General features: G+C 47.3%; 1 protein-coding gene across 1 annotated transcript in view; it reads right to left on the bottom strand.

Moving 5' to 3' along the window:
• Positions 1–12,195: 12,195 nt before the first annotated feature.
• Positions 12,196–26,291, bottom strand: part of CUX1 (cut like homeobox 1) — a 276,461-nt gene continuing 262,365 nt past the window's right edge. Inside the window, exons 15-23 of the mRNA XM_083479154.1 lie at positions 23,531–23,667; positions 21,690–21,756; positions 21,127–21,239; positions 20,354–20,470; positions 18,086–18,169; positions 17,233–17,289; positions 15,184–15,264; positions 14,770–14,834; positions 12,196–14,053 (exon numbers count right to left, since the gene is read on the bottom strand). Of these exons, the coding sequence (XP_083335280.1) occupies positions 13,993–14,053; positions 14,770–14,834; positions 15,184–15,264; positions 17,233–17,289; positions 18,086–18,169; positions 20,354–20,470; positions 21,127–21,239; positions 21,690–21,756; positions 23,531–23,667 (782 nt within the window). The 3' untranslated portion in view covers positions 12,196–13,992. The remainder of the gene's footprint in view (positions 14,054–14,769; positions 14,835–15,183; positions 15,265–17,232; positions 17,290–18,085; positions 18,170–20,353; positions 20,471–21,126; positions 21,240–21,689; positions 21,757–23,530; positions 23,668–26,291) is intronic.

The raw sequence follows: 26,291 nt of genomic DNA, 5'->3' as shown, positions 1-26,291 counted from the left end.
TCCAGATGCAGCAGGCCTTGTTTGCTTGAAAGCTATTTCCGTCCACTTGTGTTACATGGCACAAAAAGAGCTTTTAAACTTGCTTGCTAGGCAAGAGCTCTCTTGGCACACCAACTCTAGGGGATTCTGTCTCCCCCATACCTGCTAGCTGTGGGGCGGCTCCAAAGGGTTGAGTATCCACAATTTTTGTGCAAACCTTGGAACCAAACCACCATGTAAGGTGCAGGATCATTGTATTGGGCAGAACCATACTATCTCACAACCAAATCAATCTGTAAACACACAGAGAAATATGCTTCTTTAGCATTGTATGTGCATATACCTGAAGTTATTTTGTGCAATATCAGCATGGTTGGGGGTTCAGCTGGGCAATATATCGTCCCAAACCAGTTTGAGTTCCATATTTTGATATCCGTTTCATAATCTTTGATCTGGCAATATATCGTGAATCGTGGTGTGTGTTTGTGTGTGTGCTGTGCAAAAATAAGGACGCGGGAAAATGTTGAAAACCAGATATCACCCAGCTCTAGTTTGGGGTGACCTAAGGATCAGCAATTATTAGCTCTGCTCTTTATTCATTCCTACACAAAGGCAAATAATAATAATAATAATAATAATAATAATAATAATAATAATAATATTTTTCTACCGTGCACATCTGACTGGGCTGTCTAACATAATAAGGCTCCAAGGTTGGACAGTGAGAGGTTTGGACACATGAGCTCACTATGGTCGCTATAGGTTAAATCATCATTGCTGCAACTTTGACAGCAGACATGCGCAGGCCGAGCCGCCCCAAGTTGTTTTGCTGCCTGAGGCAAATAACAAGATGCCCCTCTCCCTCCAGAGGCTGACAATGGAGTCTTAGTTCAACATCCAGGGCAGCCAAGGTCAGGAGTGTAATTTAGGGGCCCACTGTGGCACACATAGCTTTGATCACCACCAGAGAGAAGTGGGCAGGAGACTCAGGAGCAACAGCTGGAAAGTGGGGTGTGTGCCTGCTTCAGGCCCCGGCACACCTCCCTTGCTAGAGCAGTTTCCTCTGTCTATCTAATGATAGGGCTGGACCACATGAGTGCAGGTGGTTATGCTTCTTTCCCCCCTATGAAAAGTGCCACCTGCTGATGGCTGCCGTGTGCTTTCATGCACTGCCTTTCCATTGTATCCCCAGGGTGGAATTCTGTGAAGAGTAAAACAGATTCAAAAGGAATAAAACAGCTCCTCTCGCGCACACGGCCCTGTCGTGGCACCGAAGCAGGAGGTGTAAAACCCCGTAGAGAGCTGTTCTCTGGGCAGACTTGGATGTGTTCCCTTAATTAAAAGGGTCGCTCGCAAGCACCCGTCGCAGAATCACCTAGCAGTGCTAATGGAGCACTGGGGAACAAGCCACGTAGACAGAGTGAGAGAATTGGGGGGGGGGGGGGAGACAGAGGGGCAGGCAGGATTCGTAACAATCTCCAGCAGGGAAACCTTAGCTGCTGCGACACTCTACAAATCTATAGATGTGTAGTCTTCTTCCCCTTACCTCTAGTTCACTAGATAATTTTAATTTTTTTGTGGGCGGGGAGTGCGCAAAACCCTTCTTTAAAAGTTGAGTAGCCAGAGCAGTTTCCTGATGATGGTGATCGTGAATTGAGGAGACCACAAGACACCCTGCTGAAGTGGGCACTTATCCATTGCCAGAAATGCTGAGACCCCTGGCTAGGACCAGGGGTCAAATCCCTACTCAGCCTTGAAGCCCACTGGGTGTTCTGGGGCCAATCACTCACTCTCAGCCTAGCCTCCCTCACAGGGTTGTTGTGAGTATAGAATGGGGAGGAGGAGGACTATAGGGAGGAGAAGGGCAACCCAGCCAGATGGGCAGGGTATAAATAACAAAATTATGGTGATGCTGATGACGTACTTGGGCTCCTTGGAGCAAAGGTGGGGTATAAATGCAACAAACAAACAAACAAACCCTTCAGGGTCTTGGAGCAGGAGAGGCATGCAGTGGCCATGTGCCCTGTTTTTCAGAGGATGTTCCTCTACTAGAAGGGCTGCCCAAGCCACAGGATGTAGCCAACTAAGGCCAAATTCACACCATGCATTTAAAGTGCCATGTTACCACTTTAAGTAGCCATGGCTTCCACAAAGGATTCTGGGAGCTATAGTTTGTTAAGCGTTATAGAATCCTAAGATCTCAAATATAGAATAAATGTTGATAATTGCACAAGGTAAACACACATACATAAGTAAATAAACCACATGTCTAAAATAGTATAGGAGAGCAATCCAAAAGCCATCTTGGCTTTCCTAAAGACTCTAAATATTTCCTCTGCCTCCTTAATCCTCCTTGCCTGGGAACAGTAGGCAGATAGCAATCAGGGGAAGTTCCTGAAGGGATTCCTCTCCTATATCTATGAACCTCCTTTGTATTAATTGTCGTTGTTTGCCCAGATGCTCTGCATTGAGGGATGTCTGACGGGCATCCTGATTGTCTTATCAAATGCTAATGTTTTGTGTAAACTGTTTCTGGAACTATGTAAAACTTTCTAAATCCTCAGGAATATCACACCTTGGCCTGCCTCCATCTTATGTGTGATGTAATTTCTGACGTTTTGTAGAGGGGATGTCCTCCTTCTCCATGCCAAAATGTAAATCCCTAAAAGAGATGTTGCTTCTTGGTTCGGGGTCTCTCTTGCCTCCTTGCTAGGAGTGGAGGGAACTGAGTTGCCACAGAAAAATAAAGATCTGCCTTGCTTTTCACTGCATCCTGCCTCCATCCATTCATATCTGACCGATCATGGACTTAGGGGACTCAGTCTCTTGGAAAGTTGGCAGCAAAAGCCAACCACCCCTATTTTTTCTATATCAGTTTCGACTTGAAAGATGTTAGGCCACCCCCTCTTAGCTTCACAGTGCTACAATTTCCAGAGTGGTTTAACAATCAGTCCTTTCCCCAGGGAGCTCTGAAGAATGTTGCTCTGTGAAGGGAACAGGGGGTCTCCTAACTACACTCCCTCCTTTTTTTTTAAAGTGGTATTAGAATGTCTGGTGACTCAAGAGTAGACCCACCTAAATTAATGGCCATGGGTACCTTTAAGCCACCAATGGGCCTAGGATTTAATGGACAGCAAACCAAGTCCAATTTGAGGATAAATAACCCTAGGGACTGGCATTACCAAAGTCCGTTTAGGGGGCCTAATCCGGCCCACGGGTCGATTTAATCCGGCCCCTGTGGCTCAACAACTTTGGTCCTCACACATGTTCACTTAATCAAATCTGGCCCTCTTTGAAAAAAGTTTGGGCACCCCTGCCCTAGGAAGAGAGAGTGATTTCTGCAAAAAGAGATTTGGCCCCAGGGGGCTTCTTCTGGACTGATCACAGCACTGCCTCTGGCTCTCAGGGGCCGCAGGGCTCAGCCATCAAGAGCTGCTTTGCCCCATGGCTACACAGGCCTCCCCATCTCTCTGCGGCCTGTTGACAGTTTCACTGAGGAGTGTGTTTATGGGAACCACAAGGACTCCAGTTTCCACATTATGTGGTTCGTTTACTCTTAACCGCCTTAATGAGAACAGATTTATTTCTCTCTTTCTTTCTTTTTTTGCTGGGGAGGAGTAAATATTTCAGTGTTGAGCGGAAGAAAAGCCCGTGAGGCCCGTCTCCCAGGAAACGCCATAAACAGCAAAGGCGCAGACAAGTCTTTCCATATGGCCTTGGCAGCTTTTGTTGCTGTCTGCCCATAGTCCAACGGTGAATCCAACAGGGAAGGAATTGTTTTTTAAGGCAGGGAGCTGCCAACTGGTCCCTTCCAAGACGGTAGCTCTAAACCCTTCTTGTAGGCCCCAAATCCTTGGCCAACTACCATTTGTGGTAAGGGAACGGTTCCAGGCGTATTTCCCCGCCTCACAGTTCATGGAGAAGCCAGTCAGAGGGAGCTGAGAGGTGAAGCAACTGCTTCAGGAAACGGATTCCAGAGGGGAATTTCCATGCCTCTTCTCCGCTGTGCCTGCATAGCTCCTTCTATTCAGAGCAACTGGGTGCCATTTTGAACTCTACTTTCAGGTGCAAAAATGCCTGAGGTCGGAACCGGCTAACTGAGCTGACAGTTATGTCATATAAGCACACACATCTCGAAATTCAGCAAACTTCAGCCGCCTCACATGAGCGATGAATAACAGGAGTGTTGAGTTGCTTCCACACAAATCCTTTATTCTGGAATCGCCACATTTTGTTCACTCATTGTTTACAGAGTCGACACATGGCGTGGTGGCATGAGGATCCGCTGCCTGAGGCAATCAGTTCATCCTGCTTCATAGGTGGAGGCGCATGAGTCTCATAAATAAATAGCATGAGCCTGCACAGAGTGCCCCTGTCTCACCAATGAGAGGTTGTTTGTATCTAAAAAGATGATTCCACAAAAGCAACTTCAGCCTGAAATATAAATCGTTATTATCATCCAAGTATGGGGTGCATAGAATCACTGATACAACTTTTACCAGGGAAGGAAAAATGCCAAGCAGCGGGGGAAAGGCTAACCAGAAACAAGTGAGTCTAGCAGCCAGAAAGAGTAATCACTTCAGTGTTTAGGTCAATGAATTATGTGTTCCAGTTCACCAGTAGTTCCAGAGAAGATTTTATAAAAAGCTCAGGAGTTTTAGAGGGTTGACTCATACTCAAAAGACATACAGGGCTGCCTCAACCCGATCTGGACGATAAATTCTGGGTTTCACCTGAATTGGTCTGATTCAGTTCTAAATCTGGGAGTTTGTCTGATATCCCATTGATATCACACCTTTTTCTCCAAGCAGCTCAAGGTGGTTTGCAAGGTTTTCCTGCTCTTTGTTCAAGCCCCACAACAACCCTGTGAGGTTGGTAGGCAATTAACTACCAAGGATCACCCAGTGAACTTCATGGCTGATTAGGGATTTGAACTCCGGTCTCTCCCAGGTCCTAGTTCGACACTCTAACCACTGCACCACATGGACTCCCAGATCTGGTGCACAGCCCTCCTGTAAAGACTCTGAACAATCCTGCATTGCATGGGGTTAGACTAGATGACCCTTGGGACCCTTCCCACTCTACAATATTGGAATCTAACACGTTTATCAGGTACTGTCAGAACCTCCACTTCCTCCAGAAGTGCATAATATACATCACTCTGGACAGGGGAATCATGTTAGCTCCTGCATGGAATTCCTTCTATATAGAAAGCCCATAATTTGTTAATTGATTCTTGGTATAAAAAAACAAGTGTCACTAATGTATTATTCTTGCTAATGCTGGAAGATTTCCAGCTGAGTCTGGAGCCACCTGATAAGAAGGGGAGCTGGTGGCGGCAGGGAGTAGACTGGAAAAACACATCTTTCTCCTCCCTGCTCTCTGCCACATAATTTGTCAATACTAATTACAAACGAACAATAATCAAATTGGGAAATGCTGACACGCAGGAGGACACCCCCCCTCGCTTTGAGGCACTCTCTGGAGATTACTGCTTTCCCTCAAATACATTCAGCAAAATTAATTCTCTCCAAGCTTCTGGACTCCCTCAGAAGGTGGTGGCCTCTCTCTTTCACTGGAGGTTTTTCAGCAGAAGTAGGATGGCCATCTGTCAGGGATGCTTTAGCTGAGATTCCTGCATTGCAGAGAGTTGGGCTAGATGACAGTCGTGGTTCCTTCCAACTCTACAACTCTAGGATTCTATGAAAACCAGGAAGAGGGATTAGGGGTAATGCCAAAATGCCACCAAAATGAGCATGGAGAGAAGCAGCATCTTAACCTCTCTTGTCCTCGTTGATCAGGCATAGGCAAACTCGGCCCTCCAGATTGGGACTACAACTTTTTGGGACTACAACTCCCATCATCCCTGACCACTGGTCCTGTTAGCTAGGGATGATGGGAGTTGTAGTCCCAAAACATCTGGAGGGCCGAGTTTGCCTATGCCTGCCATTGACCCTTGCTCCTGAGCTTTCCAGCCCACAGCAACAGAGCCACAGAACAGGACGCTGGTCCTTCCTCTGAGGAGTCCCTGCCCTGCATGAACAGGCCAGAGGCATCTCTGCGTCTCTTCGGTGCAAATAAATGATTAGATTTTGCATGCTCTTTGTCATGGATGGAAAGGGAGGGAAAGAAAAATGGTGAGGTGCACAACTCTGAGTTCAAGGCAAGAAGGACTCAGAATGAGACCCGCTTTATGTGCGTGGCCCAGAGAGGCTTGTAATGTACGATGGGCAACTGACTCAAATGGCACTTTCTTGGCAGCCTGTCAGTATGAGAGGATGTGAAGTTATCAATAGTGCGGATGTGCGCACTGATGTATCCTGTGTGGGTGGGTGGTTTTTATTTTTTTTAAAGGTTTGTATTCCACATAGCACTGAGGAGAATGTTTTGCCAGCGCAAATATTTCTACCTCCTTCTTTCATTGGAGGTTTTTAAACAGATGTTGGATGGCCACCTGCCAGGGATTGTTTGATTCCTGGTTTGCTAGGGTCAGACTAGATGACCCATGGGAGTCCCTTCCAACTCTACAAGTCTATGATTTCTTGAGCAACAACACACTCTACCCTTCTCTCGCCTCACCCCAATCTGTTTTGGGCTTCCCTCGACCCACCAAAGCAGATTTGGGGACGGCGAGGATTTGGGGAATCTCCAATAATATCCAGCATGGGACATTCCCAGGCTTATTTGGGTACAAACCATTTGCATGGAAACCCTGTGTTTAACCATTTTTTAGGCAGAGATGGACCCTTACACCCCTGCGCAGCCACAAAGCTTCCTCTGAGTGACCTTGGACCTGCCACTCTTTTAGCTTAAGGTTGTTGCGAGTATCATCTCGTGCTTGCTGTCCCCAGGATAAATCCCAATTCCTGATTTTGCTTGTTTCAGTTAGCAGGCTAATCCCTAACGCTGGCCCCGGGATTTTAAAATTCCAGTCTGAAACACAGCGCATGTTTTGAGCTGCACAAACATCCTTCACTGCCGGGAAATACTTAAGTCATGGAAAGCAAGAAGCCGGCAGCTGCTTCAGGCGAAGACGGGTGGGTGCGATGCTCATTCACCCAACGCTGCTTTCATAAAAGAGGCTCCCTTTCCCCACTGACTGTGTGTGTCTGTGTGCAGTGATTAAAATAAACTGGCTGTGCAAGCAAGGTGTCTGCCTCTCCCTGCACAGTCAGTTCATGGTTTCAAATGGGTTCCCATAGCCACAAATGGATGCATCCGCCGGGCCCAGGGAACTGAACCGATCGATGGCCGAGTTCAAATATAGCTGAATGAAACCAGCACAGCACTTACGAGAGGAAGGCAAAGTCACTTCCAGAACAACGGCAGACCAGGGAGAGCACTTTCCTTGCGCATCAATGGAGGCAGCAGCACTGATGCCTCAGGGGAGCAGGGTCCCCACCCAGTTAAGGGCGTGTTTTGTGCTGGGTAAACCAAGGAAATGAAGAAAGAAAGAAAAAGACTGACTGTGCATGTTGGGCAAAATGTGTGCAAGGAACTGTAGCGTTTGAGGAGCCGTTTTTGACCTGCTTTCTCGGGCTGAGAAGCCAGGCATCAATTCTTGAGAGAGAAATGGGGGTGCGATAGGAAGGTGTAGCTCAGATGGTTTGAGGCAGATGTTTTGGGCTACAACTCCCACCTGCCAAGTAGTCTAAGTAGGTGCTAGGTTGGCAAAGACTGTTTTAAGGTAAGATTTGGCCCAGGAAGCAGACCTAACTGTGTGTGTCTGTGCGTTTTGCAGTATGTTGGCTTTGATGGAGCCAACGGGTGCCTTTGCAGCATTTCAGTGGACACATGGTTCCTGCGACAGAACTTGTCATCGCCCCACGGAGGAGTTGGGTCTTGGTCAGGGTTCCAGCCAGTCTGGATCAGGAGCCTTGCCCTCAGAAGGGGTGCCAGGAGTGCAGAGTGGAGGATGAAATATGACTCCTTGCCTAAGGCCCTGCTGGAGGAACACCTGCTGAGATCTCTTCTGTGGAACTCCTTAAAGGCGCAGGAGCCCAAGGTCTCTAACACCTGGCCACTCTACTTGCAGGTGGTGAGAAGAGTGGCCACAAGTGCCCATGGCCCATAGTGGTATCAACTCATATTTTGACTGTGGACCACTTCCCATAAAGGCTGGTCAGTGGATGGGGGGGCGGGACTGAACTTCAGTGGTGGAATAAATGATGCTTCCTATGCAAGCAGTTCTAGGCAGGTTCCTATCTGAGTAAGAGAAACTCAAGTAGCTGAACTGCAGATAAATCTCCACCTGCTCCTAATCAGAGCAGGTCGCAATCTGGGGCTCAGTGGATGGACTCTGCCTAAGCCGATTCTATATGGAAGGCCCATGACCCCTGCCTGAAACCCTAGGGAGCCACGGAAAGACAGCATGGATAATACTGAGTTAGATAGACCCTAAGGCAGCTTCATATGTCCCTATATTGCTTGTGGACATCAGATGATGAGCTTCCCCCCTGCAGATTTATCCTTGCACTGTCAGTCTGCTTCCCTTTCCGAGGGTGGGGCAGTGAGGGTTAACTTCTGACAACAGCTCTTGGGTTTCCTACTGTTACATTACATGTTAGCCCATAGAAAGGATGGCTAAAATTAGCTTTCCAGCTCGTCCTCTCGTAACAGCCATGACTTCCGGATAGTCTCAAAAACGAATCCCCTGCAAAGGCAACTGATTCCTCCTGCTATTTTTATGACCATGCGTCAGTTTAAGAGACAGAGAGCAGTCTATTAATGTGAGATCGTGATGAAGACTGATGTTGCCATGCTGACTTCTCCAAATAGTTTGTGGACACAGCATATTGTTGATGGCTTCCCCAGGGAAAGTTTTACCCGGCTGTTCACCCTGGTGTTCCTGCAAAATAATCACATTTAGCTGATACGGGATGGGAGGACCCTATCCCTCTCCCCACTCCAAATGGCACAATTTTGCTAGCCTTGGGTTGCTTCTAGGCTCATCTTTTTCTTGGAATTGCCATCTTGCCTTCACACATTTTTATGGGTTGCCGGATTGTTTCAGTGCACTGTAATGAAATCCACAGCAGTTTTCTGCAGTAAAATATATTGCCACACCAACCCATCCAGTGAAAACCTACAAAGAGCTATCAAAACTTATTAGCATTCTTGCACCTTTAATTAAAAGTTTCTTGTTTGCAGGCGCTACCTACTTTTATTACTTCCTGTTGCTGTCTCGAAAAGCAACAGAGTGAGCCTCTGGGGGTGAAGTCAAACAGCTGTGTTAGCAGCAGTGAAGTGACCTTTCTGGGGCGCAAGCCTGGGCAGTGTGTATGGAGGTCCTGCTTTGCCCAAACAAGACTCCGCTCTCGGCCTTGCTGATGTAGTCCAAATGAAAGCAGAGCAATAAGTTTGGCTACAGGAGTTGCCAGAAAGAGGCGTATGAGATACCATCCAACTGTCTTAGGGGCTCTCCTCCAGATTTGGGTAGGGTTTATTCCTTAGTCTTTTCTTCTCCCATTTAGGATCAGTGTTTTCCTTCTCCTAGATGGGCTACCTTCCCAGGTTGACGAACCCCATCTGCCCCTCACTTCCCTCTATGGCATGTGCAGGAACCACCTTCTGGACTGTGGGACCCACTCCTGGTCTCGTCCATTCAATCTGCCAGAGGAAGGGGCCCTTCTTTGGAAGTGCAGGTTGTGTCTGTGGGTAGGAGTGCCTTTTACTAGCCAAAGTTGGTCCACCAGCTGTGACTCTAACTAGAGAGATAATCCGTCATCCAGATAATCCATGATTCAGAGAAATTATCCATGCACTTAGTCAAATCTAGGTTTGACTACTGTAATTCATCTGCATGGAACCTTTGAAGACAGTTTTGAAACTTCCACTGGCTCAAAATGCTGCTGCCCAGATATAGGTGGCCTATAGAAGATTTATAAAATAAGTAGTGGAATAGTAATTATTTTGCTTTCATTTCTTTTTTTAAGCAAAACAAAGGCTTTTCTTCACCTAAAAAAATTTCTAAAAATTTTGAACTCAGCTCTAGGTTATAGTGTGGAAGCAGCCTTGGAGATTTTGAACCTGTTTTTCGAAAACTAATTTTACAAAGTACCTTGAAAAGTCACCCAATCTAACAGTCCCTTGCTAGGCAACTGATCTCCCCGCTCTGCAGGTCTAAGGATGGTGAAGGTTTGCCAAGGAAAACAGATGCTGTTGATGCCAGCATCTTGTTGCAAGTTATTTAGAAAGAGGAAATGGGATGATAAGACGCTGCAGCTAAGAGGAAGGGAGATCCTGCCCAGTAAATAGCCACATGGTGCTTCCAGTTTCCATTCCTCACTTTTTGAGGCTGCTTTGCATCAGTCCCGTTTACAAGACGCAAGTCCTTCCTTAGAGCAGATTTCCTGAACTGTATTAAGTTTGGGTCTGCAGCAACAAGTCGCATAAGGAAGACAGAGAAAAATAATAAAATGAAAGCTGCAAACGCTGCAATATGGCACATATTCTGGACATGTTCTAAATTTAGAAAATTATTGGAATATATAGCAATGGACACTGAGGTATTAAGTGGCCACACTTTGCCCAGGGATCCTTTCCATTTACTGCATGGATATGTTAACGAAACTGTACCAGTAGGATAGGGAATGGATGCAACAGCTCTTAACTGCTGCCAGAATAGTAATGATTTGTCAGTTGGGGTGTGTGTGTGAATGAGAACACCATCCAGGAGCAAATGGGTAAGTAAAAACTGGGACACAGCATGGTTAAGTTTACATATCTGGAGAGAACCAGAGAGGGCAGACAACAATAAAAGTCTCCATTGAGAAATGGAGTCTTTTTATGATATTACTTGGAACCTTGTGATAGTAATTTAGTATGTTTGATTTTGGTATTGAAGTTTGTACCTATATGTTTAATTCTAGACATTCCCTGCTACTTTTATTTTTATTTTTGGCTTTAGTTGCTGAGGGGATGGAGGTCAGTGCACAGGAACCAGAATAGCAGGACCCATCACCAGAACCAGAGGGGCTTCTGTCTCTATGAACATGGTGGCCTCTGAGGTGTAGGGAGCAGTGGAAGGGACACTCTAGGAGGCTGAGACAGACAAATGCCCATAGCCCAGGTGAGGCTCACTAGTTCTGGAAGGAGGGGTGCGATTCCTCAGCTGGAGTAGACTCCAGGGCAGGACAGGTGAGGGTCACCTGCCTCATCAATCCTAGATGCAGTGGCGTAGCGTGGGTTGTCAGCACCCGGGGCAAGGCAAGTAATTTGTGCCCCCTAACCCATGGATTTGCGCCCCCTAACCCTAACCCCCAGATGTTGCGCCCGGTGCGGCCGCCCCCCCCTGCACCCCCACACTACGCCACTGCCTAGATGAGCATGCAATGAGCATGCAAAGTACAAAAGGGAAGCAGAGATGAGGTGCTGTGTCTGTTCAACTGCCCACACTGAGGGACCTTGGATGCTCCTGGACCTCTATGGGACTGTCCTTTGGGTTTGACTCTGGCCTGTATCTTGACTGCTGGACTTTGGACTTGGCTACGTTCTTAGATTGACCCTGAACTGTGCTTCCTGACCTGTGGACTTGGCAATACTGACTTCCTACCAGGTAGGCCAGGGGTTCAGGGCAATGAATCCCCTCTGTTTTGCTGAGGATGACAGAGGATTGACTTTGCTTGAGGAGTCGGTGTGCGTTCTCAGTTCTTGTGGTTTCCAAAAGCATTGCTTATAGGTTGGGAGTGGGGCAGCAGTAAAGTCGTAGTGGTGAAGAGAGGGTTAAGCATTCCTGCCACTTCTCTGCTCTGCATCTCATTGGGGAAAGGACTAGAACAGGGGTAGGCAACCTAAGGCCTGGCGGCCGGATGTGGCCCAATTGCCTTCTCAATCTGGCCCATGGACAGTCTGGGAATCAGCATGTTTTTACTTGAGTAGAATGTGTCCTTTTATTTAAAATGCATCTCTGGGTTATTTGTGGGGCATAGGAATTCGTTCATTATTTATTTTTCAAAATATACTCCGGCCCCCCACAAGGTCGGAGGGACGGTGTACTGGCCCACGGCTGAAAAAGGTTGCTGACCCCTGGACTAGAAGATGACCCTCTGTGTCCCTAACAACTCTGCAATTCCACGATCTGTTGGGTTCCCATTCCATTCAGTTTCATGCCATCTGGGGTTGGTCTCTTGGCTCCCAAGACAATTGGCTCAACTGCCTGTCATTTTTTTCCAGGCCTCTAACACTGACACCCAACAGAGTACACAGGGAGTCCAATTCATCTTCCAAGCATTTATTTCTACTGGAAAGGATTTTGCTTTGCAGGCAGAGGGAGGGAGGGGAGAAAAGACCAATTTACGCACACCAGAAGCAGTTTAAATAATCGTAGGAAGAGGGAAAGGGGGGGGGGGTGTAATCGGTTTCCAAATCTGCATCACCCACCTTCAACTACAAAATCAAACCTTTACTATGAAACCCAATTGGGGGATTTTCGGAGGCAGTTGAGAACACTGGTACATTTGAAAGCGAAGAAACCGCTCCGAGAGGCTTTCAAAAGCCACAATCTATTTGACCACCACTTCTTCCCTCAACTGCATTACTCGATTAAACAACAGGATTGAACAATCTCTTAATTCAATAATAACAAAAAACAGGAAGGGAATTCTGCAACAGAAAGTTCCTGCCTACCACGCAAAAGGAAGAATGTTTACTGCAGCAGTTCCAAAGCAGATAAGCCACCTTTCTCCCATGTTTGTTTTCCCAAGTTTGCTAAAGCTTCCAGCAAAACTATCCTTAAATCCCTCTGCATAACATTATTTGGGTCCCTTTCTTTTTTTGCAGCAGGATTAACTGCTGCTTCACAAACAATTCCGTGGGGAAACCTGCCCTGCAGATGGATTGCAGCAAGGAGCTGTGGCTTCCCACTGTGGGCCCATTTCAGGAATATGCAAAACCAACACAAACCAGCCCTTGTGGTTTGCAGCACACTCTGCCAAGGGGGAAGTTTTTGTTGCATGAGAAGCATTTCCAGTACTGTCAGGTGCGTACTGGTTCCTTCTCTTGCTCAACCAATGCAGCTTTTTCCAGGTCCCAGAGTTGTTAAATTTCTTTTGTCAAAAAGCACAGGAGGAACCTCTGGCATTGAAGGAGCTGGCCAGTCTGTTGAAGTGCATTAAGACTTACTCGCTGCATTCAGACTTCATGGGTGCTCCAGCCCTTCAAACCTCTCCCCGTCCCATGTGCCCGGCTTAATATAGCACTTCCTGCTTTGTCAAAAATCACAGTTTGCCATGGCATAAGAACCAGACACTATGGTTTGTGTAATCCCACAAATGAGGATGCAAATCAGGATTAGACTGTGGTTTGCAAGCCTGGCTTGGAGGTCTGGTTTGGAGAAACCAGGAAGTTTTCTAACAAGCCAGGCACACACATTCATAAACTATGGTTTGAAGAATAGGGGAGTGTTGCATCTGAATGAAACCACTGGCTTGCTGCTGGCTTAAAAGGTTGTATAAAACCCCCTCTGTGAATTAACTCCCAATGCAAAGGCAGACTTAAATGTAAAATGTCTGGGAGCCTGGTTCAGACGTTCAAAAACCACATTCGTGGGGTGTAGCTGGACAAATCTGCAAAGAGAAGGCTACCCATGGATGGAACTGCAGCTTCTGAGACGTAATTCTCAGACTGGAGTGCCTGCAGCTGTTTCTGTGGACAGCTTCAGTCAAGTTTATAATTTCTGTGTGAATTGATGAGTCCCCAAGAACAGGCAAGGCATATCCTATTGAGCTGGGGAATGTCTGAACCAGCCCTAAATCTGCTGAATTTATAAGCATTTTTGACAGATAGTTACCGCTGGAGACAACCAAGGAGAAATCAAGTGCATCAGCTTGAGTCAGCTTTGCGAAACTGTTGTATCACTCTCTAGATATTTTTTTGCCTCAAGCCTGAGCCTGTGAACAACGTTATCCTTGAAGGAGAAGGAATAGGGGAAGGAACAGCACTGGGATTAAACCTTTCTGGGCTGGAAATGGAATTGGCTCCAGTAAGGGGGGTGGCGGTTTCCAGTCAGGGCTTTCATTGCCACATATCCCCGTTCTCGCCGTTCTCGTGGAACTTGTGCAGGTGGTCGGCATATCTGAAAGAGATGGAAGCAACTGGATCAGCACACCTCGGTGTGGTGAATCTATATTGTGCCCCATAAAATGCAGAGTGACCAAAAGCCAAGTTCCTGACCCTAACAGGCTGACCATATGAGGGGCAACGCCAGGAGAGGATGGCAGGGGAAGCAGTGCAAGGTCAAGCCTTCTCCAGGACGACAGCATCCAGCACCAGGACCCTTCTGCTCCACACAGGGAGAGCAGAATCATTTCACTTTAAATAATTTTGGGAAGCGTCGTTTAAGGATACTGCGAGTGGACAGGAGACCCCTCTCTTCCTCTCGCAGAGCTACAGCTCCCAAAGTTTCCTGGCAAGAGGAGTTGCTTCTAAACCACTCTGGGAATTTGCCCCTTCTTCCCTGGCAGGGAGGAGAGGGGGCAGCATTTTGTGGTTCGCCTCAGGTGCCAAAATGTCTTGAACCGGCCCTGCCCTAGGGGGTTGTTCATATGTAGATGACCAAAGTTCAACATATGGATGTGGGTTGGTGGGGGGAGCACCGAGACGTGGGGCAGGAAGCGTGCCCGCCCCCGGACCTGCTTCAAACCGCAAGCGACGGATTGGCTCAACTGCCTTGACACCTGCAGCCCTGATTTTCACGTTTGCAGAGTGAAAGGCATGTTTGCAGAAGCTGAAGAAGCATCTACGTGGTAGATTGAAGGAGAGAACCGGGAAGCCGGCTCCTCCGATACCTACTTCTTTGCACAGAAGGCGGCACAGTCTCTGCCCACGCTCTCGCTCCAAGCTGTTTTGTAGAGAACCTGAGAAAGTAAAGTCAGTCTGTTAATTGTTCAGCTGAGAGTGGGAACCCCTACCCCACCCCACAATGACCCTCTTTGTTCAGATTCCCCCTGCAACATCCTTCCTGTGGCAACAGAGATTCAGGTTTTGAGGTCCAATCAAGTGGGTGCCTGGGGGTTTGGGGTTCCCAGTCAACCGATAGTACGCAAGCCACTCCGAGAGCCCTTTCTGGCCTGAGAGCAGGGTACAAATTCTCTAAAACAAATAAAGCAACTTAAGGGCACCAGGTTTGTCAAGGCTGAACTGCAGACTCCTTATTTCCAAAGGCAGGAGGATATCAGAGAGAGAGAGAGCAAGCCACAGACTTACCAGGAAAACAAGGCAATGCAAGAAGAGAGTGTAGAAAAAGGCAATTGTGCGGGCCGTCTTGTTGGAGAGGATGAATCTTCCCTGCAGGTGCACCAAAAGAAGACAGGGTTTGGCATAAATACTCTCTTCAGAAAAACCAATAAATAAAAAATTCTGCTGACGAAAAACAAAATGTATGCCACCCTGTACAAATTAGGCAAGTTCATATATTATTCTTGTTCATATTTATTCAAATTTTATACCGCCCTTCATCTGAAGATCACAGCGTGGTTTACAATATAACAATACATACCATCGTACCAAACGAAAACAATGCCCCTTCCTATACTTTAAAAGGCCATACCATAGACTGTTGAATTAGCCAGAGGCCTGGGAGAAAAGGAATGTTTCTGCCTGGCACCTGAAGTTATGTAACAAAGGTGCCAGGTGAGCCTCCCTGGGGAGAGCATTCCACAAGTGAGGAGCCACCACTGAAAAGGCCTCTTCTTTTGTCTGTCCTGAAACTCCCCTGCTCAGATCCTTGGCTAGCACTGCTGGGTTCTAGTATTATGAGGTAGAGAAAACATCTCTCTGTCTACTTTCTCTGCACCATGCTTAACTGCTGCCTATACCTCAAACATGTCGCCTCCCCAACTTACTAGCCTATTTTTTAGGCGAAAAAACCTCAAATTTTGATTCCCCCCCCCCCACATAATGGAGTTGCTCCGCCCCCTTGATCATTTCGCTTGCCCTTTTCTTAAGCTTTCTCCCAACTTTTTTTTGAAGCAAAGTGACCAGGACTGCACACAGCATTCCAAGCCTGGCTGCACACTATAGGTTCGCACCAAGTTATTAAGAAAGGGATTGCAGGCTGTGGAGAGGTGCTGCCAGTCAGAGCAGTAAGCTAAGTGGACCAGTGGGCTGACTCAGGGAAAAGCGGCTTTGTGTATCCATGTATGAAGCAGATTGCAGCTGGTGCAAACTCTGCTGGCAACCAGCCCAGACCTCTCCGAACATCTGTTTCCCTCCTCTGGGTATTTCCAACGCAACATGGGCTGCCAGTTCTGTCCAAACTGTGGGACAGGATTGCCTTCAGAGGCAAATATGATCTTCCTGGCATGCCAGGCCTGGTGATATCAGTACACAAGGACAGCAGGGCAACTGGTGACGGCGCACACCTGCTGGGCCTCGTGTTTCAGTACAGACACACACGGACATCAGCTGTGAAACAAGGGCTTGTCGTTCTTGGCCAGGCCAGGCTGGTCCCAGTGACCCATGGCCTTCTCTTCTCCATGCATGAGGAATGCACACTTGCTAACAACCGGGATCAAATTGACTTTATATAAGCCTGTGATGTAGCTGCCGCCGGAAAACCACATCCCGTTCTGGTTGCCTCATCTGAAAGTTGTCAGAAGACCCTCCCTATTCCCCTTAAGGTAAAGGTAAAGGTAAAGGTACTCCTGACCGTTAGGTCCAGTCGCGGACGACTCTGGGGTTGCGGTGCTCATCTCGCTCTATAGGCCGAGGGAGCTGGCGTTTGTCTGCAGATAGCTTCCGGGTCATGTGGCCAGCATGACAAAGCCACTTCTGGTGAACCAGAGAAGCACACCGAAACGCCGTTTACCTTCCCGCCAGAGTGGTACCTATTTATCTACTTGCACTTTGATGTGCTTTCGAACTGCTAGGTTGGCAGGAGCAGGGACCGAGCAATGGAAGCTCACTCCGTCACAGGGATTTGAACCACCGGCTTTCTGATCGGCAAGCCCTAGGCTCTGTGGTTTAGACCACAGCGCCACCTGCGTACTCTTTTCCCCTTTCCAAGTGACAATTCCCAGACAAATTCCTCTTCTCTGGGAACTTTTGAGAATTGTAGCTCTGTGAGGGGAATAGAGGGGTCTCCTAACTACTCTCAACATCCCTAACAAACTACAGCTCCCATCATTCTTTGGGGGGAAGCTATAACTGTTTAAAGTGGTATCACACTGCTTTCAATGTCTGGTGTGAATGTGGCCTAGGTCAGTGTTCCTCCACATCAGATGGGAGAGGACAGAGCATCAGTGCTTGTCTTACCATGCTAAGAGTGGCCTTATCCCACGGGCTGAGACTCAGGTACTTCCTCTGGCGCTCCTGAGTACAAACAAACACAAAGCAGAGATGGAAAAGTGAAAGGCAAAACTGAAATCAGCCGTGCCTCACCTGCAATGCCAACATCAGCCCATGACCTAACAACCCCACTTAAATTTACCCAGTGCTTAAATGTGAACAGACTCGAGATCAAGATGTTATCCTCCAAGCTTAGTTTGCCATCTGTAAAATGGGCCCACTAATGCCTGCCTGCCAGCCGGGCATAGGGGCATTGCCAGGGTAGCTGAGCTTGCTGTTGTAGGAACACTGCATACCCCTAGAGGTGCTCTTGCAGTAATTAAAGTTAGTAATAATAGTAGTAACAACAACAACAACAATTTTATTATTTACACCCCACCCATCTGGCAGGGTTGCCCCAGATAAACAAGATGTAGCTAAACAAGATGTAATGGGAGGTGGGGGCAGAAATGAAACAATGGTGGAGCGCTGGTTGAAGGCGGCAGATAACCATCACCATCATTTAGGAAATGTAGTAGTCGTACCTTGGAATTTGAACGACTCAGTTGCCAAATGTTTTGGCTCCTGAACGATTGAAAACCAGAAGTGATTGTTGTGGTTTTTGAATGTTCTTTTGGTGTTCGTCCGGTGGGGCTTCCACGGCTTCCGATTGGCTGTAGGAACTTCCTGCAGCCAATCAGAAGCCGCACCTTGGAGGTCAAATGTTTTGGAAGTTGAACGGACTTCTGGAACGGATTCTGTTCGACTTTCAAGGTACGTCTGTATTTCAAAGCCCTTCTTTCCCTTCCCTCCCGCAGCTCCATACGAGAGCCTCTCTTACCTTCCTGCTGAAGGAGGCAAAGGGGTCCAGGCGCTCTTCATACTGGGTGGAGTAGCGGAGCTCAGTGTCGTCACTGCCGCCACCCTAGAAGAGACCAAAACAAGGAAGTCAGGGTGAGTTTGCGGATGCGTGTTTGCTCCCGGATGTGTGAAAGCAGTTGTCACAAAGCTACTGCCTCACTTTGAATGTCATGGTTCTTCCAGAGCTGTAGCTCAGCGGTAGAGCAGCTGCTCTGCATGCAGAAAAAGTCCCAGGCTCAATCCTTCTCGGGAGGAAGCAGAAAGTTAGTGCAGATTGGGGAGGGGGGGGACATATAACAATGTAAGCGAGCAGGTAGGTGCATGTCTTTGTGCACGACAGAGCGGGAGAGATATTCAAGCTTCGCTGCCTGCCCCAAATCAAAGCATCTAGGTCATGGGTAGGCAAACTAAGGCCTGGCGGCCAGATCCGGCCCAATCGCCTTCTAAATCCGGCCCGCGGATGGTCCAGGAATCAGCATGTTTTTACATGAGTAGAATGTGTCCTTTTATTTAAAAGGCATCTCTGGGTTATTCGTGGGGCCTGCCTGGTGTTTTTACATGAGTAGAATGTCTCCTTTTATTTAAAACGCATCTCTGGGTTATTTGTGGGGCATAGGAATTCGTTCATTCTCCCCCCCCCCCGCTCAAAAAAAATATAGTCCAGCCCCCCACAAGGTCTGAGGGACAGTGGACCGGCCCCCTGCTGAAAAAGCTTGCTGACCCCTGATGTAGGGCCTCCAGTCCCCAAAGGGCAAGCGAACTTCCCCAGTGTGCCACCGAGAAACTAGTGTGGTTCCTGGTAACTAGGCCACCTTTACAGTCCTCTATTTCAAGGGCTGTCAGAGGAAACCACTCTATTTGAAGGCATCCTGTGTTTCAGGGATGGGCAATCCCCTGATGTTGGACTACAACGCACACTGCCCCGACTGCTGGTCCAGGCAGGCTGGGGCTGATGTGAGTTGGGAGTCCAAGAATGTCCGGAGGGCCATTGGCTCCCAGTTCAGAATCCGATTTAAAGAGCTGTAAGAAGGGAGTACCGGCAGGAGGGGCCTTAAAGTTGCCCATCAACAGGGAACAGCTGGGCAGCAGACGGAGAAAACACAAAGCTCATCATCTGGTGCAGCACATTCCTCCCCACTAGGGTGAATGCACTGTATTTCTGTTTAAATTAAATTATTTGTAATTCTACACCTATTTATATCAATTAGCCTGTGTGATCTTTATGCAGATGTTTGCCCTTTTTGTGGTGATGCTCTCCTTCGTGTGTGTGTGTGATATGAGATGAGTTTTGGGCCACCCTCCCTTTGATGGGTGGGATGCTGAGAAGCACACCTGCAGCAGAGCCAGTGGCGAGAGACATCATGCAACAAACAGGGTGGTGCTGGAAAACACTGAAGCAAAGCGCTTTGCTCTGCCCTTCTCTTCTCAAGTTGGCACATGCTCTCTCAGCAAGCGGATTCCCTGAAGCCACTGGGTTACTTGGGAAGGGGAAGAGCTCTCTCTCCTGGACGTGTAGAGGGCCAGCGCTGCATGATGAAAGCCAAAGAACTTGGCTCCACCTGCCTTCTTCACCTTGGTATCAGTGGAACCTGATTTAGAGAATGAAAAACACCCACTGATTCCCAGAGGGGGTGCAAAATGGCTCCACAGGATTCCATGACCGGATCCTGCCATTCTCCGGTTGGGGGCCAGTTCATTCAACACACTAATGCACTGCCAGCCAAGGTGTGCTGAATCAGTGGCGCAAGGACAGGCCCTGTGTGAACTGCTGCTACGCTGAAGCCGGCTGTCAAAATAATCATGAAAAACCAGCTTTGCAAACCATCCGAGTGAAGCCGCCTCTTCCCCGGAACCTTTCCCAAGGAAATTCACTTAGACATTACCAAAAAGGAGAAAAGGGTGTGTGTGTAGGTATTACAGTAGATTTGCATATGCAAATTTATACATACAGGGGCAAGTGCAGGAATAATTCCTGTAATCTAGATAGAAAAACAATACGTCTCACCCTAGTGCGGAAGAAGGTAGCTGGTACCCCCGTATATTGGGTATATAATTGAAAAGGATTATTTCGTACAGTTGCGTTGATCATTTCTATTACTCTCTGCCAAAAATTTACCAATGTAGGACATGGTAAGAACATATGTTTGAAAGAAGCATTGTCCCTATTACATCTCCATCGGCTAGATGACTTAAGACAGCCCTTTCATAAACAAGCGTAATGCCATTCTCAACAGGGCAGCCCACTGACCCGTCCGGGATAGCTTTGCAGGAATTTAATCTTCTCATACAGCTTGATGTTGTCGGCTCTCAGGTTGTCCAGCTCGCTTTGCAGGGCCTGCATTGTATGCTGCATCATCCGGTTCTCCTGCCAGAACAGACAGAGAAAGAAAAGGGTCAGAATCAGGCCCGTCTGAGCTCCTGATAAAAGGCACAAGCTCTGCGCGGAGATGGAAGCTTCCATAGTAACAACGTGAGCGCTCACTTTTTGCATAGCTCTTCTTCATTTATTTATTAAATTTATGTCCTGCCCCCTCCTTCCCAAAAGGACCCAAGGGCAGCAAACATAGCCTAAATAATAATAATAATAATAATAATAATATCAACTACCTGCCCTGTTCAGAGGCAAGCCTTTGTTTCTGGAAATACGCAAGTCCCACCCTTGGAAAACTGGCTATGAATGCATTTGCTTATATTCAGAAAAGTATTCATATACCGCCCTCTCATGAACTATCAGGGCAGCGCACAGCAATATGAAAACATCAAAAGCAGTGCAGAACGATCAGAATGACTGGCGGCACAAGGTTTTCAAGAGACGCGGTCCGACGGATACTTCCCCACGGCAGGGTCCCAGGGAGACTTGTTTGATCAGATGTCTGTTTTCATGTCCACTGCCTTGTGCTTGGCCAGGATCGCCTTTTCAAGATGGTGGCCCAGCTGCAATGACCCCTGGCTGCACGGCCCAAGAACTGGCAGAGCCTGCGGGGCCAGCCCAAGCCCCTGCTGCCCTCCAGGGATCCTTACCGCTTCTAACTCGTGGTTGCGTGCTCGGAAGCGCTCCCTCTGGCTGGAGATGATGGAGAGGAGGGAGTCCATCTGGCCCTCTGGAATCGGGGTGCTTGCCGATGGTGGGTAGCCTAGGAAACAGGTCGGATTACAGGAAAAATGTTGGAACCCACAGCACTCCTGTGGGCTTATACCAAGGTCATTCACTGCAGTCAGTAAATGGCTATGTACATCTCTTTGAACTCTCTTGCTTTCTTTTATTCTTTCCTTTTCACCAACAATGATTTTTTTTTTTTGCCAACTGCCATTTTTCATCATAACTTAGCTGGCCATTCCCTACCGGCTTTCCCCTCCCCCTGCTTTTTGGGGGAGAGAAACAGCCCTTAGAAGAACCTATGAGGGTTTCTGCCCTCCTACCTCACCTGATTAAAACATAAGAAAGCATCACTGCCTCCTGCTGAGGTCACCAAAAGGACTCTGGTAGTTGGAGGCTGAGCCAGGCAGCAAAACGCTTCCTCCAGAAGAGCAATCTCACCCATGGCCTGGGAAACAGAGTCTCCATCTGCTGGCTAATTGCTTACCATAGAAAAGCGCTGTTGCCTCTTTGATGGGCTCAGGGATGTTCTCAAGGTTTTGAATGGCGGCACCCTTTGGGAAGGAAAGAGAAAAAGAGAACATGGATGCAGGAACGACATGGGAGAGTTTGCTCTTCTTTCCATTCACGACAAGATACTCGTAGGAGCTGAGATGCTATTGCTGATATTATAGCGCCTCAGCCGACTGGGATCTCCTGGTGGATTATTTACACCTCCTGATTTAACAGCAAGAACTAAATTAGCACCCCTGATCTGTAATAACTAAAGAGTGGATTTGAATTTGTATACGCAGCTCATCCCGGGACATGGCTTCATTGGGTGCAGAGGGTAACTAACTCCACTCTCCTGGCCACCATTTTGCACCTGGCTTCTCACACTGCCTGCCATTTTGAACCTGGCTCCCGCTGGGCCACCTGTGGGTTCGAGTAAGACAAGTCCTGAAGACGTCCTATGCCTTGCTTTGAACAACCAGGTTTCAGGAAGCATAGGATAATTTTGCATAGAGTGGTTTGTATTTGAAATGGGTAGTTTTGCCATACAATATGCCATCTTTGTGTGTGTGTGTGTGTGTGTGTGTGTGTGTGTGTGTGTGTGTATCACATCCATTATGCATTAAATTTATGTGTAATGAATTATTATGCAGAACGAAACGACAGGGCAGGTTGGGAACTAGCTGAAAGCCAAACAAGACAAGTCAGCTGGGAACGGCAAGGCTGGGTTGAAAAAGCATTTCAGGAAAACGCACTGTAAACTTTATTATGGGAAATCACGTTGGCGAGAGATGGGACTGCACAGCAGTAGCTGGCGTCGCGCTGTTATTATGATGCATATAAACACTTTTTCTTTACAGTGGTACCTCGGGTTACATAAGCTTCAGGTTACAAATGCTTCAGGTTACAGACTCTGCTAACCCAGAAATAGTGCTTAAAATAAGTTACTGTTGTACTGTGGAACCATCTTATTCAGTAATAATAGAGGTTCGTCACCAGTGAGCAAGGTGCATTCTGTACATGGTTTTGCCTTTTATTTCTGAGGTTCAAAGATCCTAATTATGCTCCTCTCTACTCAGATCTATACAGTGGTACCTCGGGTTACATATGCTTCAGGTTACATACGCTTCAGGTTACAGACTCTGCTAACCCAGAAATAGTGCTTCAGGTTAAGAACTTTGCTTCAGGATAAGAACAGAAATTGGGCTCCAGCGGCACAGCGGCAGCAGGAGGCCCCATTAGCTAAAGTGGTGCTTCAGGTTAAGAACAGTTTCAGGTTAAGAACGGACCTCCAGAACGAATTAATTTCTTAACCCGAGGTACCACTGTACTAATGTAGCTGAGTCCTGAGAAGGATGTTTCACAGGAAGGAAAACAGCAGGGGTCCCCTTGCCCAGTCCAAATCAAGGCCCAAGGTGCAGAGGGGCTTTAAAACTTTGCACCCCACTGAGGTCCCTTTCTGGAATGCCCCCCCCGACACCTGTTCTATGCATAGGAAGTAAAGCTCCCATTTGCACTACTGGAAGCTTTTCTTCCAATACAAACAGGAGGTATACGGAGCTGCTGATAGGATAGGAAACACAGGGGGATGCAAATATTTACAGCACCTCTCTCTACGCTGGTTCCAAGTCTAGTTCACTCGCTGCAGCTATTTGGAGGCACTCTTTCCACTTGTGATTCCCAGCAGCTAGCCATGGGGGCTAGTAGCCATTCATAGCAATGGGGAGTTCTCCACAGAGGAGAAGACTAACAGTATAAATGGGTCTCATCTGGCTTGGCCCCTGGTGGCTGACTTTGCTGCAAGTGGGGGGCAGCAAATGGTTAAAGGGGACTCACCTCTGCGTCGGGGCGGCGCATTGCAGACATGGACTGAATGGTGCTGAGGTCATGCTCCAGCTTTGCAATCAGTTCTTTCTGGTCGGCAACTGTGGAGACGGCTTCGGTGAACTGGATCTGCAAGTCAGCACAGCGACCTGTGGGGTTGGGGGACAAGGCATGGTGCATTAAATAGGGACAAGTAACAATAGAAAAATAATTGGGATCTCTCACACCTTGCGGTGGCAAGTCCGTGTTGTTATTATTTTTGGCAGGTTATTTCCATAAATACAAAGGAAGACAAGAAACGGGAGGGTGAGATTTAATAGATGCATAATAGATGCTGAGAGCCAGTGCGGCTGTAGCGGTTAGTGTCGGACTAAGATCTGACAGACTAGGTTTCAAATCCACATTTGGCCATGACCTTGAGTGCCAGACACTGCCTCTCAATCTGACCTACCTCAAAGGGCTGTTGTGGGGATTAAATGAGAGGAGGGAGAACTATATATGGTACCTTGAGCTCCTTGGAGAAAAATTGGGATATAAATGCAATTAACAACAACAACAAAAAAAATAGGGGCAAACTACAGTAAATATAAGTGATCACATGGACTTCTTGGGATCCCAGTGGACACTTCAGATGGTCTGGCTTTCAGACATATTTGAGATGCGGCAAACAAAACAAAACAAAACCTTTTTTAAAATAAAAATTAAGTAGTGTGTTCATGCAGGTGCACAATGAGCTATACTTACAACAGCTAAAGCACCATTCTGGGTGGATATTGCAAACAATAGACAGCTAATTTTTCAGGCATGTCTCTCCTTACTGCTAAATTGTTTTGCTCCACATCTTCAGAGGACAAAGATTCTCCAGATCCATGGAGATCGATCGATAGATTATAGATATTGCAACGATCCACATTATAAATAGGATTGCCTAGTACAGAACCAAGCCACTAGAGGTCACAGTTTCATAAGAAATACTGGTATACTGTACAACCTTTTTTTTAAAAAAAAACACAAACAAACCCCACAGTGGCTTTCAGATTTTCCAGTATGGAATCTTGAGGACCAGAAGACTATTGGGGACCTTAACATCACTCTTTTCTCATGTGGACTCAGCTGCCACAACTCCCCTGCATGCTGCACAGGGTTCTAGGACATGTTCTAAGTGTCTGCGTTCACCACAGTAGGGCACCAGCAAAGTCTCCTGGCCCTTCCTGTCGCAATCTAAGCGCACCTCTTAGATTCTTAGAACATGCCCTTCCTGTGGCTGAGCACTGCTGGGGCAGCCTGGTGACAGTGGGCAATGCTGACCTGCCTGTACCGAGCATGAGAAGTGGCGCCAAGGGGTTGGCAATGTTGGGCACCTGCTGAGACCCACATCTCTGCAGGGGAGCCCTTGTTGACTGCTCCTGTGCCTCCTTGTTGCAGCTGTTAGGTGCTCCCTTGCCCCCTCTGGGCAGGTGAGGTGTGGCAAGACAGAGGAGCATTGTTCACTTCCCTTGCGCAACTGATCAACATATTTTCTGTGTTGCTGGTTTTCCAAGCTCTGCTTAGGATCTCTCTTCTTAAGGAGACAGGCTAAGCCGTGTAGGCTCCAGATTCCACCCGCACCCCCCAAAAAACATCACAGCCTGCTAGGACAAAAGTACAAAGATACAGTGCAGCTCCCAAGGGATAATAAAGTATTATACAAAGATTTCCTTTACAAATAATAGATTTTTTAAAAATAAAAAGTACTCTCCATCTATGGCTTCCATCATACTTGAGAATAAAGGTTCCATATAGTCTTAAACGAGCCAGACATTTGCATATACTGATGGCACCAAGTGGCTGTGTGCCTCAATCCTTGTGTATCTCTTTCCCCTGGCTTTTGACACCCAAGAAGTTTCCAAGCATGAGATTGCCTTATCCCACTCAATGGCTTTGATTTGACATCAAGCAGGCACTTTCGCTACACTCTTTTTGGTGCTTACTAAAAACATTTTTGTTTAGACAAAAGCTTACCCAGACATGTAGAATGCTGATGTGTGTTTTTAGTTTATTGCTGATTTTTTTTTAAAAAAAAAATAGTTGCTTTCAACAGTTTTTAACCTGTAATTTTATTGTTTTGTTCTTTTTATAAACTGCTTTGAGGGTTGTTGTTTTTTTAAAAAAAACCGATCAAGTGGTGTATAAATATTATGAATAGAATAATTAAATAAAACATATGGTTTTATGACCCACTTGAGTCTTGTGACTGATATAACTATTTTTAAAACTCAGTTATAAATTGCCATAACCTGCTCTAGGACCTGCTGGTGAAGGGGAGATAACAACAACAACCAACAATAGATCATATAGCCTTCCTTTGGCACCAGCTCTGTCCACTTTTTGTTGAGATTTTTGACTGGACTGAGTGCAACGTTGTCATCCTATTTGCAAGTGGTGAAATGGGGGTGGTATTTTTGTGAATTTACCAGCAGCAGTGCTCATGGCAGCTGCCATTCCTTCCCACAGAAGCCCCTCAGACTGCCCCCTCCCCAAAAAAGAAACCCTAATAGCTTTAGAGAAAATTTGGCTCAGCTATGATTTTCGACCCCAAGTTAAAGCAGTTTTGTTTGGGGAGATCTGAGACCGATTCCGCTTGTTGCAGAGCCACGGATTGGCTGGAGGCAGAGGAATGGTGGGAGGCCCCAGCTGGGGAACCCCAAAGGGAAGAAGGCTCAGAGCTGGGCGGCTGGTGGTGGGATGATGATGAGCGGCCAGAGGGAGAAGACTGGGAGGAGGAGGTGTCTGA

This window comes from Podarcis liolepis, assembly GCF_965112155.1.
Source record: "Podarcis liolepis genome assembly, chromosome: 16".
Classification (NCBI taxonomy): domain Eukaryota; kingdom Metazoa; phylum Chordata; class Lepidosauria; order Squamata; family Lacertidae; genus Podarcis; species Podarcis liolepis.
This window is presented reverse-complemented; position numbering and strand designations above follow the sequence as displayed.